This window comes from Myotis daubentonii, chromosome 17, assembly GCF_963259705.1.
Source record: "Myotis daubentonii chromosome 17, mMyoDau2.1, whole genome shotgun sequence".
Lineage (NCBI taxonomy): Eukaryota > Metazoa > Chordata > Mammalia > Chiroptera > Vespertilionidae > Myotis > Myotis daubentonii.
Window position 1 is genome coordinate 7,993,008 of NC_081856.1, and position 19,361 is coordinate 8,012,368.

Genomic DNA, 19,361 nt, shown 5'->3' on the forward strand with positions numbered 1-19,361 from the left:
TCTGCTCAACACATTAGGATCCCTAAGAGATCAGCACATTAGTACATTAGAAGGTGGGCATATTATAAGACGTCCGGGAGGCAGGCTGGGGGGGTAGAACAGAGACAGTGCCTATACCTGCTCTTCCCTGGCCACCATGGTTAAGCCTGTGGCCGCAGTGAACAGAGTAGCAGTGGAGGAGACAGGGTGTGACCTCCACAACACAGACTATGATAGAGGAGAGGCAGCAGCAGTGTCAGCACCAAGAATCCGGCTCCCTCCCCCAAGCACAGTGGTGCTCTCACCACCAGAAAGACTGGTAGCAGCAGCAGACACATCTCCAGCCTCCCACACACAGTGCAGCAGTGCCAGCTGCCACAAGGAGCCAGGTAGCAGCATGATTAGCTAATGAACGGGGTCTCCTCTCATCTGCCACCTCCCCCCAATGATGGTGGTGCCCTGAGACACAGGCAACCTGAATACAGCGAGGGCACCCACACCAGTCACCCAGGCAGCGACTCCCACAACCATAGCAATGTCCCCACCTACTGTGACCTGAGAGGCACAAGCAGCTCATGTTAGAGAAAACAAAAACTTGCACTATTGCACCCTCTACTGAAAAACTAAAGAAAGACCTTTATTATCAACATGTTGAATTGATAAAATCAAAACAGTACCTAATTAAGTGTTCACTATTCTAATGCACTGGCAGAAGAAACCATCAAGTACCATGAACAACCAAGATAACAAGGTATCACAGAAAAAATGAAATTCTCTAGAAACCCAACTCAAAGTCATAGTGAACTAAATAAGAGAATTCAAAATAGCAATCTTAAAGAGACTCAATGACATACAAGAACACTCAGAAAGGCAGTTTGATGAGCTCAAGAATAAAATAAATGAACAAATGTCATACTGTACAAAGAGATTTAAACTAGAAAAAAGAACCAAACAAATTCTGGAAGTGAAGAACTAAAATGAAATGAAGAATGTATTACAAAGCACTGGAAATAGAGAAGACCATATGGAAGAAAGAATTAGAGAGCTTGAAGATAGAAATTTTTCAGATGGAAGAGGATAACTAAGATATCTTTAAAATGAAAGAACTCTACGAGAACTGTCTGATTCCATTAAGAAGAGCAACATAAGGATGCTGGGTACCCCAGAAGGAAAAGAGATGAAGAATGAAACAGAGAGCCCATTCAAATAAATTATCGATGAGACCTTCCCAAGCCTAGGGAAGAAACCGAACACACAAGCATAAGAAGCTAGCAGAACACCTAATTGTCTAAATGCAGAAAGAACTTCTCTCCAAGATACATAGTATTAAACCTGTCAAAGGTTCATAATAGAAAAAAAATTTTCAAGGCAGTGGGGGGGAGGGGGAAGTAACCTACAAAGGGAAAACCAACAGATTATCATCAGATTTTTCAGCAGAAACTCTACAGGAGAGAGCAGAACGATATATTCAAAATATCAAAAGATGGTAATGGCCAGATAATAATAATACTCCATATAACAAAGTTATCCATTAGATATGAAGGAGAAATAAAGGCTTTCAAACGAAAACTGAGGGAACTGACCACCAAAAGACCTGCACTACAAGAAATGTTGAAAGGGGCTCTTCTACCTGAAACAAAGAGACAAAAGTACATAAAACTGAGTAAAGTGAAACACACAGACAGAATAAGAAAAATTTAAAAAAAAAACATTTAAAAGTGATAAAGGAGATAAAAATCCATCAAAACGCACATCATTTATTAATATACTAGAGGCCCAGTGCACAAATTCATGCATGGGTGAGGTCCAATTGGAGCCAGGCTTGTCGGGAGGAGTAGACGGTGGGTGATTGGCTGGTGAGCCCTAACCCCAATTAGGGTTGGGGGGCCAACTGGGGGCGGGGGAGCCGTGGGGAAGGGTTATGGGTGGTGGGCCATCTGGCCCCGCCTCCGAATGGGGTGTGGAGGGGCCAATTGAGGGTCAGTGGCTGGGGCAGGGGCTGTGGGAGGTCGGCCAACCAGCCCCTCCCCTGATTGGTGGGGGGGGGGGGGAGCCAATCAAGGGCAGAGCTGGCTGGGGGGAGGGGCTGCAGGTTGGCCCGCCAGCCCCACCACCTATTGGGGTGAGGGGGGCAATCAGGGGCGGGCCCAGCCGGGGGGGGAGGGGCTGCAGACCGATTGGGATGGTGGAGGCCCATGGAGGGCAGGGGTGGCCAGGGGGAGGGGCTTAAGCTGTAATCCAACATCCTTAGCACTGTTGGGGAGGCAGGAGAGGCTCCCACTACCACCGCTGCATTTGCCAGCCATCAGCCCCGCTTGTGGCTGAGAGCGCTCCCCCTGTGGGAGTGCACTGACCACTAGGGGGCAGCTCCTGCATTGAGCGTCTCCCCCCTGGTGGTCGTGCACATCATAGTGACCGGTCGTTCCGCCATTCAGTAGATTTGCATATTACCCTTTTATTATATAAGATATGCATAGCCCATGGACACAGACAATAGTGCGGTGAAGGCCTGGGGTGGGGCAAAGGGGAAAAAGTGGAAGACGTGTAATACCCTGAACAATAAAATTTTTTAAAAAGGGCTAAAATTAAAAAGACCTACAATACCAGCTGTTTATAAGGATGTAGGGTGACTAAAACTATCATGCATTGCTGGTGAGAATGTAAAATGGTACAACCAGCTTGGAGAAGAGAAGAGTTCAGCAGTTTCTTATAAAGTTTATCAGAAAAACCATGTGACACAGCAATTGCATTTCTAGGTTTTTACTCAAGAGAAATGAAAACATATGTCCACAAAAATACCTGGTCACAAATGTTCTTCGCTATTTCATTTAAAATAGCTCCAAACTGAAAACCATGTAATGTCCATAAACAAACCATGATATCCCTACAATGGGAAACTACCTGTGTCAAAGTTCAGATTGGTCTTCATGTGAATTTAACTACCACTTATAACATTCAAATTTAACTACCACTTATAACATTGCTCCAAACAAAACTTTTATTGTGACCCTTCACTTTTCCTTCAAAGCCAGCCTAAGAAATCTAATTCCGTAACAGCCAGGCTGAACAGCAGGTATTTCCAGACACTTTCAGATGCTCTAAACCAGCAGTCGCCAATCGGTGGTCCGCGGACCACTGGTGGTCCGTGAGGTCCGAAAGGTTGGCGATTGCTGCCCTAAACCACAATCCCAAGCACATTCTCTTTAGCCAACTGAGACATGTTTCCAAACTTGCAGGCTCAACCACATTCTATCTAGATGGAAAACGCCAGCCCAGCTGGTGTGGCTCAGTGGCTGAACATCAAACCAACCAGGAGGTTGCTGGTTCAATTCCCGGTCAGGACACATGCCCGGGTTGTGGGTTCAATCCCTGGTAGGGGTGTTCAGAAGACAGCTGATCAATGTTTCTCCCTTGTGGATGTTTCTATCTCTCCCTCTCTCTGAAATCAATAGGCAGGAAACACCCAAGAGCAAATGGGCTCTCCCTGTTCTTGAAGTAACACAAACACAAGCACCCTATTTAACAGCTCAACTCTAGGGAGATGTGTTTCCTCAACCCCACCTGGATCTCTCTGGCTCAAAGAAGGCCAGACATCCTAGCCATTCTTTCCTTCCCCTCCTCATTACCACTTCTGAAGACTCTTGACTCTAAGGCCCTGATCACATCTGGTAACTTCCTAGCTTTCTTTCAATCCTGCTGCTATGCAGACGACTGATTAATAACCAAGCTTTTTTCCTTTAAATACTACAGAAGCTAATGAATCAACTTGTACTTATTATTCAAATGTGTTATGCACAAGATTGGAGTTTACTTTTTTTGCATGGAAAAAATAGTTTTAAATGTTAGTTAAATTTTAGTACCTGTTTCAGAAAAGAGTCCAGAGCTGAATGTGCAGCTTTTTTCAATTCTACGTTTGTGTGGCTGCACCACTTTGACATGACTTCAAATAAAGAAACGTAGTTGTCCAGAAGGCAGGTGCTAAATTGAGATGCGTGCAGGGTAAATAAGCATAAGCCAGCTGCAAATGCAAATATCACTGTATTTAAAATAGGACCACACAAAAATAAAAAAATAATAAAAAACAAAACAAAAAAGACCAAAAAAAAAAAAAATAGGACCACAAAATGCACAACAAAGAACCAAGAAGGCTTCAGTACAAGTCAAAATTAAAACTATTCATGAAGACCCAGTATCACTGCACTATAATGCCCTAAGGTCCTGATCAGAGTTCAAATGCCGCTATCCTCCACTTGAATCACCAGGTCCATGATTTCACCAATTACCCCCAAAGCTCAGAAGGAGGAGCAAACCATCTGTATCCCCTAAATTATGCTCTAAAGTAATTTTTTCTAAATCATGTAATCTAGGTGTGACCATCTCAACCAAAATGTGTGCTAAACACAAAGTCCCCCAAAACCTCGCCTCCTTCTCCTCTCCTAACCTACTTTACCTTCTCCTTCTCTGCCCTCCCCTCTTCTCTCCTCTCCTTTTTTCCCTTAGACCAGTGGTTCTCAACCTTCTGGCCCTTTAAATACAGTTCCCCAACCATAAAATTATTTTCGTTGCTACTTCATAACTGTAATGTTGCTACTGTTATGAATCGTCATGTAAATATCTGATATGCAGGATGGTCTTAGGCGACCCCTGTGAAAGGGTTGTTTGACCGCCAAAGGGGTCGCGACCCACAGGTTGAGAACCACTGCCTTAGCCCAGCTGCATATGGCATGTCAGCCTCAGACTCAGGGCATCCAGGCATCAGCCCCAGAGCCACATTTACTTTCATTTACAGTTTAAGTAAAAGTTTACTAAAGACATTAATTTAATAACAAATTATTCTACTTCATTAAATATAGAGTCTTACCTAAGGGCACTGCATATCTCTTCAGATCAATCTATTTAAAAAAAAAAATTACCATCAATGTTTGACAACCACAAGTCTCAACTGTAAAAGAATTCAAATAATATTAATTCACCTGAGGATGAATTGCCTTTAATGCAAAATCAAAAATCTCCCTTGAAGTCTGGGGATCTAGGGAAAGAAAAGAAGTTCTGTTATAAATCATAACATTATCATCTGACAAACCTCACAAATGACTTTACAAGTAACTTTATTTCAGACAGCTTGACATCTATATTAACCCCAACAGTCTCTTGTAAATTCAGGAATAACAACTTCTATCATTAAATTCAGCTAGAGAGCTGCAAATTATTATTACTGCTGCACAATTGTTATTTCAGTAAAGTAAGAAGAAAACCTGGAATAATAAAGACATAAGTTTATATTTCAACTTACTTACAAACTGTTAGATAATCTCTGAGCCTCAGTGTTCTTATCTGTAAAAAGGGGCACTATATATTTTATTTTAGAGATGTTTGGAGAATTAAAGAAGGCCAAACACATTATTATTTTTCCAATATTCCCAAGCATTTATTCTACATATAGTAAAAGCCAACTAATTATGGGAATTACAATAATGAAAATATGATCTTTGACCTTAGTAAACATATTATCTAAAAGGGGAGACAAAATCAGGCAACCAATTATACTCTGAGGCTCTAAATCCTGGCCTGACTGACATCTCAGTTACTTGTATAACTATCTCCCAAGAGTAGTCACTGCAGCTGTGCAGAAATCATGCTTTATTCATCACTGAGTGCTCCTGTCACAGTGAATTGAAAACAGCAAAGGCTCAAGAATTGTGGGCTCTGATTGCCAGGATTGATATATTTGAAAACACAGCCCAGGCGTGATAGAGGGTGAAGGGGTCAGAGAGAAACACTGGCATGTTTGGAGAATAACGCCATGAAAGACATGCAAAAAAAGCTACTTTGGCATACAAAACAAGGAAAGATTTCTTCCGGCAGTGAGTATTCAAGACAGGCTTTATAGGCAAGGTAGCACCTGAGTTGGACCTAAAAGAACAGGTACACTAGTTGGGGGAAAAGGTCATTCGATAGAAAGTGACAGTGTACACAGAAGTGTGCAGACACAGGGCACCAGGCACTTTTGGTCTAGAATGAGTGAGCTTTGTGAACATAGTGGAGCCCAGAGATTCAAGGGCCTGAGTGCTCAGCAGTGGGAATGAACGCCTTCTCAGCCTCCATGCCTTCTCCCAGGCTTTGCTTCCCCTGTCCACCCTCCTGTGCCCATCTCTCCTTGCCCATGGACTGCTTCCTCTACAAGCATACCAACTGAAGCGGCCCTTGTTGAGCTGGACCCACGCTGCCACTCTGGTTTCTTTGCATTCAGACCCCTCCCAGAGTAAGGCAGTACCACAATCCCTCTTCCAGATTCTCCTTATATCCTTGCCTTAGTCTCTCTGCTCTTGCTCTCTAGCTAATCTTGCTCACACTTATCGCTTTACATATTATCTCTATATTGAAGACTTCCTAATTTGTATCTTGAAGTCTAATTTCTCTTGCAAGATCCGGTTTTACACATGCAACTGCACAGTAAACATCTAAGCTTGGATGTTCCATAGTTTCCAGGTTTTTGACTGAAATCTGGTCCTTTCCCATCCCACCCAGCTTAAAAACCAGATCCAGGCAGTCCCTCTTAAAAGGCAGGCAAACTAATTTACATGATCCTGCTCCCTTTGAGCTCCAGTGCTTGGCAGGGGCATTGGAGAAGCCAAGGACATCCGAGGAGGAACTGGACTGTCTGGCCTTGGGGCAGGAACTCGGGGGCAGATTTCTCCCAGACAGAGGTGCTCACAGGGGTCATTGTTCCCATAATGAGACCTCCCCCACCACAGAGTGGACTGGCAGCCATATCTGAGTTTCCATCAGCCTGGCCCACACTGTTTGCTCTGCCCTGGTGATTCCCTGAGACCCCAGCCAACTTGCAGCCCTGCCCAAGCAGTTTGCAGATGCTTTTCCATATGAATAGCCTGTCCTGACTCAGGGCTCAGACTTTCCTAAAATCTCTTAAACAAGCAGCATCTAGCATCAGCATGCCCCATTCCTAACAATAAGAGGCCCAAGGCCCAGCACTAGCACCAGCCTGCCTTGCTTCACAGCTTGGCCTCACCTGGGCACCTCCAAGCCCAATACAAGTATCAGCCATCTACAGATCGCTTGGTAGCTCCTGCCAGGTGGTCCCAGGCAGTGGCTGACTTTGCACCTCTCTGAAGCCCTGGAGCCAGTGCAGCTGCTGGACAGCTTCAGACCATAACAGATTACAACTCTACACATCCACAAACACCACACTCAAGGGGCAGACTCAGTGAACACCAAAGCCCCCCTAAAGCAAGTCCTGCTCCATAGAGGTGCACAGCAGCTCTTCCACTGTAGTCACAGCTGTTCCTCACAGCCAATTGGCCTGGACGTCAACTCCTCCAGTGAGGCCAACAGCAATCAAAGCTCAACTACAAGACTGTGCACACAGCCCACACAGGGGCACACCTACAGTGCCCAGCTCAAGGGTCTGGGGAGGCTGAGCCACTGGGCCTAACAGGACACCTATTAGACAAGGCCAGGAGACACAGCAGCTCTACCTCATACAGAGAAGCAAACATAGGGAAGCAGCCAAAATGTGGAGACAAACAAACATGTCACAGATGAAAAAACAGAAGAAATCTCCAGAAAGAGAAATAAATGAAATGGAAGCAAGCAAATTACTGGATACACAGTTCAAAACAATGTTTCTAAGGTTGCTCAATAATCTTTTTTTTTCCACTTTTTTTAAAATTTTATTTTATTATTGCTCAAGATTCTTTATGAGAGCTTCTAGGGACTCAAAAAATCCTCAAGGGACTTAGGAGACATTCAAGGATCTCAGTGAGAAATTCAAAGACATGAAAAAGGACCAGTCAAAAATTAAGCATACACTAACTGAAATAAAGAATAAATTACAGGAATTCAACAATAGAGTAGAGGATTCTGAGAATCATATCAACAATTTGCAATATGAGGAAGCAAAAAACACCTAATCAGAAGAGCAAAAAAGAATCCAAAAATATGAAGATAGTGTAAGTGTATGCTAGAACAACTTCAAGCATACCAACATTCGCATTATGGGGGTGCCGGAAGGCCAAGAGAGAAAGGTACTGAAAAAATTTTAAGAAATTATGAGAGAAAATTTTCCTGCCTGGCGAAAGAAATGAACTTACAAGTCCAGAAAGCACAGAAAGTCCCAAATAAGAGGAACCCAAAGAGGCCCACACCAAGACACATCATAATTAAAATGCCAAGGATTAAGGACAAAGAGAGAATCTGAAAAGCAGCAAGAGAAAAGCAGTTAGTTACCTACAAGGGAACACCCATATGACTTATGTGTCCTGACCGGAAATTAAACTGTGACTTCCAGCTTCTTAAGCCAATGTTCAACCAGTGAGCCATGCTGGCTGGGCTCAAAATACTTTTTATAAGCATGTGCAACGAACTCAGTGAGAACTTTAACAGATAAAAAAGGAGATAGAAAACATAAGGTAAGTTAAAAATGAAGAATCTAATAAGTGAAATGAAGAATACATTAGATGAAATTGATAGATTAGATCAGGGGTCCTCAAACTTTTTAAACAGGGGGCCAGTTCACTGTCCCTCAGACCGTTGGAGGGCCGGACTATAGTTTAAAAAAAAACTATGAACAAATGCCTATGCACACTGCACATATTCTGAAGTAAAAAAACAAAACAGGAACAAATACAATATTTTTATTTACATGTGGCCCGCGGGCCGTAGTTTGAGGACCCCTGGATTAGATGGTATAGAGCAGTGATGACGAACCTTTTGAGCTCGGCGTGTCAGCATTTTGAAAAACCCTAACTTAACTCAGGTGCTGTGTCACATATAGAAATTTTTGATATTTGCAACCATAGTAAAACAAAGATTTATATTTTTGATCTTTATTTTATATATTTAAATGCCATTTAACAAAGAAAAATCAACCAAAAAAATGAGTTCGCATGTCACCCCTGACACGCGTGTCATAGGTTCGCCATCACTGGTATAGAGTATGGAATGAGAGATTTAGAAACAAGGTAACAGAAAATGCCCAATCAGAACAGCAAAAAGGAAAAAGAACCTTAAAAAATAAGGGTAGTTTAAGTGAACTCTGGGAAAACATCAAGCATAACAACATTGGAATCACAGGAGTGCCAGAAGGAGGAAAGAGATAACAAGGAACTGAAAACCTATTTGAAGAAATAATGACAGGCCCTAGCCCATTTGGCTAAGTGGATAGAGCGTCGGCCTGAGGACTGAAGGGTCCCAGATTCGATTCTGGTCAAGGGCACCTGCCTGGTTGCAGGCTGGATTCCCAGTAGGATGTGTGCAGGAGGCAGCCGATCAATGATGAGATAGAAACATCGATTTCTATCTCTCCCTCTCTGAAATCAATAAAAATACATTAAAAAAAAAAAGGAAACAATGACAGAATACTTCCCTAACCTGGTGAAGGAAATAGACATACAAGATAAACCCAAAGAGGTCCACACCAAGACACATCGTAAGTATAATGCCAAAGGTTAAAGAAAAAGAGAGAATCTTAAAAGACAGTTAGCTGCAAGGGAACTCCCATAAGACTGTTATTTGACTTCTCAATAGAAACTTTGCAGGACAGAAGGAATTGGCACAAAATACTTAAAGTGATGAAAAACAAGGACTTACAACCATATTTGCTGTCATTTACAATCGAAGCACAGATAAAGAACTTCCCACACAGGGCGGAGGGGGGTTGCCTGGGGTGGGGGTGGGGGGTCATCAGTGAAAAAGGAGACATATGTAAAACTTTAGACAATAAAAAAAAAAAAGAACTTCCCATACAAGAAAAAGGTAAAGGAGTTCATCACCAGCAAACTAGTAGTACAAGAAATGTTAAAGGGACATCCTTAACAAGGAGAAAAAAAAAGATAAAAAATATGAAGAATAAGATGGTAATAACTACATACCTATCAATAAACCCTTGAATATACATGGATTAAATGCTGCAAGCAAAAGACATAGGGTGGCTGAATGGATAAAATAAACAAGACCCATACATATGCTGGGTCCAAGAGACCCTCTTCAAGATCAAAAGACACACCCACTGAAAGTAAAGGAACTGAAATAGATATCAGCTGCAAATAGAAACAAAAACAAAAAAAGCTGTGGTAGCAATACTTACATCATCAAAATAGACTTTAAAACAAAGGCTATAACAAGACACAAAGAAAGAACCAACAATTCCACTTCTGGGTATTTATCCAAAGAAACTCAGAACACAATTTCATAAAGGCATATACACTGTATATCACTATCTTCACTGCAGCATTACTTACAATAGCCAAGATATGGAAACAACCTAAGTGGCCATCGGTAGACTAATGAATAAAGTAGAGATGGTACAGACACAATGGAATAGTCATAAAAAAAGAATGAAATCTTGCGTTGGCCAATGCAGCTCAGTGTTTAGAATGTCAGCCTACATACCAGAGGGTCACGGGTTCGATTTCTGGTTAAGGCCACATACCTGGATTCCAGGTTCAAATCCCACCCTCAGCCAGGGTATGTGCAGAAGGCAAACAATCAATGTGTCTCTCTCACATGAATGTTTCTTTCTCTCTCTCTCTCCCCCTATGCCCTCCCTTCTACTCTCTCTAGAAATCAATGAAAAAATATCCATGCCCAACCAGCGAGGCTCATTGGTTGAGGGTAGACCTATAAACCAGGAGGTCACAGTTCGATCACTGGTTAGGGCACATGCCCAGGTTTTGGGCTCGATCCCCAGTGGAGGCTGTGCAGGAGGCAGCTGATCAATAATTTTCTCTCATCATTAGTGTTTCTATCTATCACTCCCTCTCCCTTTCTCTCTGAAATCAATAAAAAAATATTTTAAAAATGAAAGCAGGTTCTCCAACAGATATCTGCACACCCATTTTCCAGCAGCATTATTCACAACTAGAGGCCAAGTGCATGAGATTTGTGCACTCGGGGGGGGGGTGTCCCTCAGCCCAGCCTATGCTCTCTCGCAGTCTGGGAGCCCGTGGGGGATGTCCAACTGCAGCTTAGCGCTGTCAGTCGGACATCCTTAGCATTACCGTGGAGGCGGGAGAGGATCCCACCACTGCCGCTGCGCTCTCCAGCTGTGAGCCCAGCTTCTGCCTGAGCAGAGCTCCCCTTATGGGAGTACAATGACCACCAGGGGGCTGCTCCTGCATTGAGCATCTGCCCCCTGGTGGGCAGTGTGTGTCATAGCAACTGGTTGTTCCGCCGTTTGTTCTATTTACATATTAACCTTTTATTATATAGGACTAGAGGCCCGGTGCACAAATTCGTGCATGGGAGGGGCCCCTCAGCCTGGCCGGCGATCTGGGACAGCCAGGGGGAGGCACCCCAAGAGGTTGGCCAGCTGCAGGAGGTTGGTTGTGGGAGCACACTGACCACCAGGGGGCAGCTCCTGCGTTGAGCATCTTTCCCCTGGTGGTCAGTGCATGTCATAGCGACTGGTTGACAGGTCGTTCCGGTTGTTCTGGTCGCTTGGTCATAACAGTCACTTAGGCTTTTTTATATATATAGATAGTGAAAGCGTAGTAGCAATCCCAGTGTCCATTGATGCATAAACAGGTTAAAAAATGTAGTATATATACTCATAAAATTGAGTATTAGCATTAAAAAGGAAATTGTGACACATATTACAACATGGATGAACCTTGAAGACATTATGCTAAGTGAAATAAGCCAGCCACAAAAAGTTACATATCATGAGTGCATTTATATAACGTTGAAATAACAAAATTCAAGATGAAGATAGATCAGATGTGGTTACAATAGGAAGGGGGAAGAAAGAGAGGTGAATGTGGCTATAAAAGGTTAGCAGGAAGGATCCTTGTGGTGGTGAACTGGTTAGTATCTTGACTGTGGGGGTGATACACAAATCTACACATGCTAAAACTGCACAGACCTAAATCCAGATATAAAAGTATATGCACATAAAACTAGTGAAACCTGAATAAGGTCGGTAGATTTTTTTCAAAGTCTATTATGTTGGTTGTGCTATTATACTATATCACTAGCCAAAACTGGGCCAAGAACATACATAGTCTCTCTGTGTTATTTTTCACAACTGCACGTGAACCCGAAATTGGTTTAAAAGTTAAAAAAATAAATGGGCAATTTATTTTAGACCTACAATTTTTGCATAAAGAATCACGTGAAGCCAAGCAATACCTTCTTCCATGGATTTAGTGAAGTTGCACATAAGTGATGACAATCCCTTCAAACATCCTGCTACGACAGGTAGTTTGGGCTCTCTTACTGTTGACGTCATCTAAAAGGAAAGTTTTAAGAAGATGCCATTAAAAAAAGAAAAACACAACCAAATCTATGGAAGCAGAATATCATAAAGTTTACATACCTGGGTCTTAAGCTCGCCCAGAAAAGCCCGGAACAGTTTTTCTGAATTATTTATCATCTCACTAGGATGAACTTCCCCTAACACTCCTAAGAGCTCATATATTTTTTCTAAAACTGAAAAAATAATTTTAGGTAAATAAAGATCTAAAATGACATTTAGATAAATAACAGAAATTTACAAGTAAGAAAATGAGAGGATGTTTAGTTGAAAGCAAAACATACAAAAATCTAGTTTTATGTACTAGAATATTTCCTGATAAGTTTTATGCAAATCTAATATCATAAACAAATTACATTTAACATGTGTTGTGAGATTTATATTTAAATAAATCATTTTATAAAGATTAAAATTTTTAATGGGCAAAGGACCTAAATAGACACCTTTCAAAAGAGGACATTCAGAAAGCCAAGAGACATATGAAAACATGCTCAAAGTCACTAATCATCCGAGAGATGCAAATCAAAACAGCAATGAGGTACCATCTCACACCTGTCAGACTGGCTATCATCAACAAATCAACAAACGACAAGTGCTGGAGAGGATGTGGAGAAAAAGGAACACTTGTGCACTGCTGGTGGGAATGCAGACTGGTGCAGCCACTATGGAAGACAGTATGGAGTTTCCTTAAAAAACTGAAAATGGAACTCCCATTTGACCCTGTGATCCCACTTCTAGGAATATATCCCAAGAAACCAGAAACACCAATCAGAAAGGATATATGCACCCCTATGTTCACAGCAGCACAATTCACCATAGCTAAGATCTGGAAACAGCCTAAGTGCCCATCAGTAGATGAATGGATTAGAAAACTGTGGTACATCTACACGATGGAATACTATGCTGCTGTAAAAAGGAAGGAACTCTTACCATTTGCAACGTCATGGATGGAACTGGAGAGCATTATGCTAAGTGAAATAAGCCAGTCAATAAAGGAAAAATACCACATGATCTCACTCATTCATGGACAATAGAGACCATTATAAACTTTTGAACAATAATAGATACAGAGGCAGAGCTGCCTCAAACAGACTGTCAAACTGCAGCGGGAAGGCCGGGGAGGGTTGGGGGGCAGGAGGTAGGGGGGTAAGAGATCAACTAAAGGACTTGTATGCATGCATATAAGCATAACCAATGGACATAAGACACTGGGGGGCAGGGGAGGCTAGGGGACTGTCTAGGGCGGGGGGATAAAATGGATACATATGTAATACCCTTTGTAATACTTTAAGCAATAAAAAAAAAAAGATTAAAATTTTTATAAGCAGAAGTCTTTACACGTTGTTTTTGTAGGTTTCCGTTTTGGTTTATTTTCAGCAAAAAAGGATTCACATATAAACCTTTTAAGTACCTTGACATAGACAAACCTAAGTTTTATACTAATAATTTTAATGTTAACTTGTTAAAATATTTTAAAATAACATTTAAATGCATCTCACCTGTATCTGGTATTTTTGTTTTCAATGCAAGTTCTCCATAGAATTTGCTAAATAATTCCCCAACTCTAAATTCATCCATGAGTCTAGAACTTCTCAAAGTCTGAAGTAACTAAAAAAATACAAATAAGCATTGGCTCAAGAGGAAAATAATGAAAAGGCATCAACTACCTACAGCAAAGTTCCAGAATCATGTGTCTCCAGGGGACTTATGTTTGGTCTCTCAGACTATTTGATAGGTAGGGGCTAAGGTGGCGATATAAGAACAGAGGGGAGCTACAAAGGGGAATAGGGTATAAACTTAATTTTTCTTTCCAAGAAACCAGGAACATGACTAAAACCATTCTCTTGGAGGCACTTAAGGACCAACAAGACCCAAAGGAATTCTAAAATAGAGATGCAAAAAGAGAGATCCATCTAAGAGAGAGATACAAGTGAGAGAGAGTCCCAATGACTACTGAAATACAATATACAGACCCATTCTCATGGTAAGGTTCTAGGAAAAAACTCAGAGATACAATGAGATATATTTTGGCAATTCTTAGTAATTTTAAGAGAAAGGGTAATGAAAGTAGTGGAGGAGCAGTAAATGTCTTAGTTATTTTCACCTTCATTCTCCTCAAAACCCCAAATACTTCTTTTGCTACCCAGAAGAGACTGAGAACAAAATATCAAAGTATTGTTGGGTGATGATTGGGAAACGTCCATTTTATCCACACAGAAATGTCATTTGAGTCTATCCTCCAATATCTCTAACCCAAAATTCCAATTTTCAGTTTTTTAAGTTATATGTTTAACATAGAATGCATGCATTTAGAAATATAAAATTACCTTAATAAGAAGTTCAAGGGCTGGAATCTTACATTTAGCAGCTTTATCTTTTGTATAAACACTGGTACAAGTATTCTAGGTTTTAAAAGGAGACATACCAAAAAGTCAGTAAGATCTAAAACTACGTCTCTGAGAATAGTAATACCAATATGTGCCATAACACAATTTATTATTAAAAATAACATCAGAGTATGTAAATATACAGAATTAAAATTACTGAAAACACTGATGCAATCTGCAATGGGAGTAGTATTAATAACCAAAATAACAAAATCAATGGGGACCCAGCAGGCAAAAAAGAAAAAAGTTAAAGTTATTCCTCTTTATGTATTTCCCACAGCACTTGTTGCCATATATCAAGAAAGAAAGAATGAAAAACAAAAAAGGTAACTAAAGCAATTCGGAGAAGAATGGCTGGCCTCTACAGTGCAGTGCGATGAAAGCAGCAGGAGCTTTGGAAGGAGGCAACCTAGCGCCAAGACTGGGGTGAGTTTCTTAACTTGTAAGCTAGAGAGATGAAGTATAACAAAGATTTGCTAAATATTAAGGGGCAAACTGCACATTAAAGAACTTTGTAAACTATGAAGTACTCTATAAATGTCACTCCTACTCTTGAGACAATGTTTTTAAATATTAAGATTCCAATCGAGAAAGATTAGAAGTCAAAAGAGAATAAAATCAAAATCTGCTAAAAAAAAAAAAAAAGACTGATAAATCATTAAAAACATTTTCTATATTAGAGCCACTTATAATTTACTAGAGGCCCAATGCATGGGATTCAAGTACTGGGAGGTGGGGGGGCAGGAGGGTGACCAGCGGGGATCGGCCCATTGTGGGAGCGCCGCTCATACTGGTCAGCCAAGCAGTGCTCCCACTGTGGGAGTGCACTGACCACCAGGAGGCAGCTCCTGCGTTGAGCGTCTGCCCCCCTGGTGGTCAGTGAGTGTCATAGCAACTGGTCGACCTGTCATTCTGCTGGGCTTTTATTATATAGGATAAGATAACTTCCTATAAATTACCATAAACTAGATACATACTTCTTCATCAACACTGAGCATCCAAGAACAAGAAGCAAATCTGGACAAATAAAAACAACTTACTTCAAGATGCAGCACTTGTTAAAAGCATAAATAAGTCTAATAAACAACAACTTAATTTATGATTACTAGTTCCTTAGTAAGTTATGAGGAAACCTTATGGAAAGCATGTTGAAAGAGAATGGGGGGCATAAAACAGGCAAATTTTTCAGACTGTTGTCAAAGAGAACATGAACTATAAGAAATATGAATCGCCCTAACCGGTTTGGCTCAGTGGATAGAGCGTCGGCCTGCGGACTCAAGGGTCCCAGGTTCGATTCCGGTCAGGGGCATGTACCTTGGTTGCGGGCACATCCCCAGTAGGGGGTGTGCAGGAGGCAGCTGATGGATGTTTCCCTCTCATGGATGTTTCTAACTCTCTATCCCTCTCTCTTCCTCTCTGTAAAAAATCAGTAAAATATTAAAAAAAAAAAACGAAACTAGATTAAAAAAAAAAATATATATATATATATATATATATATATATATATATATATATATATATATAAATCTTACCTTTGGGAAAAATTCTTTAAAATTGTTTATTAAAGTGTTCTGAAATATCCCCACAATTCAAAAATACAACTTATTTTGACTTTTTATAAAAGCATTACTGATCCTATGTAAAAAAAAAAGTTATCAAATAGTTTTTGACAATGGCCTTAGCTTTATTAAATCTAAAAAAAAAAAGAATAGTCCACTTTATTTCTTCTTTTTTTAAAAAAAATATATTTTATTGATTTTTTTTTTTACAGAGAGGAAGGGAGAGGGATAGAGAGTTAGAAACATCCATGAGAGGGAAACATCCATCAGCTGCCTCCTGCACACCCCCTACTGGGGATGTGCCCGCAACCAAGGTACATGCCCTTGACCGGAATCGAACCTGGGACCCTAGAGTCCGCAGGCTGATGCTCTATCCACTGAGCCAAACCGGCCAGGGCAGTCCACTTTATTTCTAACACAATCAAGCAGAAATAAAAAGACAGAAATTAAATAAAAATTCAAGTTGAACTCACACCATAAATTAAAATGAATATTGGCAAAACTATGTTTTCTCCTCCTTACCTTAATATCAAGAGAATAAGGTGTGACCTTCTGGCCAATTTTTTCTAAGAAAATACATAAAAATTTTAGGATTTCTTCTCGACAATCACGAAACTATAAAAAAAGAAATACACATTGTAGTAATATGAGTAAGATTAAGAGTCACTTCAACATAAAGGAATATGCAAGAAAAAAAAAGAAAATGTTCAACTTACTTCATCAATGCTAAGTGATTTCCGAACAAACACAAGCAAACCGAAATCTTTGGAAAAGACTAAGGAAGTCTGTAATGCTGGACAAAAAAAAAAGAGGTAAGAGAGCTACCAAGGAGCACTCCATCAACCCACCCTAAAGGGATTGCATGGTTCTGAATCCACCTTTTTAAGTGATAATATGCTGACCTAAGGCTGCTGCATGTAGGCAAGGAAAACAAAATTCTAGATGTTCCACCGGGATGGGTGGCTATGTCACACCTGTAAATTTACTAACTTTACAGGGGGAAAGGAAATTAAGGTTGCAAATGGACTTAAGGGTGTTAATCAGCTGACCTTAAAATGGGGAGACAATCCTGGATTACCTGCTGGACCCAATGTAATCACATGAGAGAGCCTTCAGCCGTGGAGGGAGGAAGCGTAGACACGGGAAGACAGAAGAGCAGGAGAGAGTCCTAGCATGAGAGTCACTTGACCCCCTATTACCGGCTGTAAAGGTGGAGGGAGGCGGCCAGAGACAGAAGAGATGTGGGTGGCTTCTAGAAGCAAGGAATGTCAACAAGAAAAAAGGGACCTCGGGTCTACAATGGCAAGGACCTGAATTCTGCTTAAAAACCTGAATGAGCCCTAGCTGGTTTGGCTCAGTGCATTGAGCGTCGGCCTGCGGACAGAAGGGTCCCAGGTTCGATTCCAGTAAAGGGCACATGACGGGGTGGGTTTTGGGCTCAATCTCCAGTGGGAGGCGTGCAGGAGGCAGCCGATCAATGATTCTCTCTCATCATTGATATTTCTATCTCTCTCTCCCTCTCCTCCCTTCCTCTCTGAAATCAATAAAAAATATATTTAAAAAAACCTGAATGAAAAATAAAACGAATTCTCCCCAAAAGCCTTCAAAAAGTGAAGTGGCTCTGCCTGGTACCTCTGCTTCAGCTTGGCGAGACCGTGTTGGCTTCTGATTACAGAACTGTAATATTAACAAACCTGTGTTGCTTTAAGCAGCGATAGAAAACGAATGCACTGCTCTATAATCTCTCAAGTGAAAGGACACGCATTGAATATTCGGAGTAAGCTTGGAAGATTTTTTACATAATTCTGATAGTTGTTAAATTTTTCCCCATTAATATATCCTTGACAATACACAGATACTATTGTAGCAACTTGTTTAAGGTATTGTTTATTTCTCCACTACATTTACTTTTTTAAAATATACTTTATTGATTTTTTTACAGAGAGGAAGGGAGAAGAATAGAGAGTTAGAAACATTGATGAGAGAGAAACATCGATCAGCTGCCTCCTGCACACCCCCCACTGGGGATGTGCCCACAACCAAGGTACATGCCCTTGACCAGAATCGAACCTGGGACCCTTCAGTCCGCAGGCCGACGCTCTATCCACTGAGCCAAACTGCTCAGGGCTATTTCTTCACTACATTTAGCAACGACCTCTTAAGAAAAAAATCTCACCTATCTTTTAATTAAGAAGACACACCAAAGAGAAGTTCTGCTTTTTTTTTTAAGGGATATCATAGACGTTTCCAAGCAGTGATGTATTTTTTAAGTACTTTAAAAAAGAAATTTTACTACAAAAAAAAATACCTTTTCATCCAGGCATTGCTAAAAAGTTAAAAGAACAGTATGACTTTTCAGTTTTACTTCTGTAATGTTCCTCAAAAAGTGGGAACAACAAATGTAAAAGTTTGGAAACTGGTGAGTGTAGGCCAAATTACGGTGAAAGAAAACACTTGACTCTCGTTCTTTCTCCCCACTTTGATAGCAATGGTTGGCAAATTTAGGGCATTTTCACCAACTTTCGTTTTAAAATGCTTCTCTGGTGTTAAAAGCATTTGCCTAATGGCTTTTTATACATAGCTACCGAATGTATGAGGACCCACAGCCAAACATCTGGACTTCAAAACTCCGCGGGAGAGACGCGGGACTGGGCACCTGCAGCCCCGCGGAACCCCGGCATCACCCCCGCCCCGGCACCGGGCGCCCCACGGTACCCACCCAGCACGGCGGGCCCGGCGCTCAGCACGCACTCCTGCCCCAGGCCCCGAATCAGCTGGTGACTGGCCAACGCGGCGCCGCAACGGTCAGTAGCGGACAAGGACTCCTGCAGCTGCAGCAGGGAGCCCTGCACGCCACCTGCAGGGTCGGCCATGACGCCCAGCCTCGACCCGCCAAGAGCGCTCCCCCAGCCCCGCCGGAAATGTAGCGGCGCAGGGAGGCGGGCTCCGGGGCGGGGGCGGAGTTCCCCGAGCCGGGGCGGGGCTCGCGGGGCGGGGCTAGCGGGGCGGAGTTCCTAGAGCGGGGGCGGGGCTCGCGGAGTGGGGACGGAGTTCCCAGGGCGAGGGTGGAGTTCCCGGGGCGGGGCGGGGCGGGGCGGGGCTCCCGGGGTGGGGGCGGGGCTCGCGGGGCGGGAGGCCTTCTCTGTAGGAATGGCCCGCTTAGCA

General features: G+C 41.9%; 1 protein-coding gene across 3 annotated transcripts in view; it reads right to left on the reverse strand.

Moving 5' to 3' along the window:
* PRKDC (protein kinase, DNA-activated, catalytic subunit) overlaps positions 1-19,131 on the reverse strand; it is a 209,319-nt gene extending 190,188 nt beyond the window's left edge. The window contains exons 1-10 of one of the 3 annotated variants that reach the window (XM_059672694.1): positions 18,916-19,131; positions 16,913-16,989; positions 16,719-16,811; positions 14,578-14,652; positions 13,750-13,858; positions 12,314-12,426; positions 12,127-12,226; positions 4,953-5,008; positions 4,841-4,871; positions 3,840-3,997 (exon numbers count right to left, since the gene is read on the reverse strand). In XM_059672694.1, the coding sequence (XP_059528677.1) occupies positions 3,840-3,997; positions 4,841-4,871; positions 4,953-5,008; positions 12,127-12,226; positions 12,314-12,426; positions 13,750-13,858; positions 14,578-14,652; positions 16,719-16,811; positions 16,913-16,989; positions 18,916-19,069 (966 nt within the window). In that variant the 5' untranslated portion in view covers positions 19,070-19,131. Of the gene's footprint in view, positions 1-3,839; positions 3,998-4,840; positions 4,872-4,952; positions 5,009-12,126; positions 12,227-12,313; positions 12,427-13,749; positions 13,859-14,577; positions 14,653-16,718; positions 16,812-16,912; positions 16,990-18,915 lie in introns of those variants that run through there. The other 2 variants (XM_059672695.1, XM_059672697.1) reach the window with 2 other exon arrangements.
* Between the last annotated feature and the right edge of the window lie 230 nt (positions 19,132-19,361).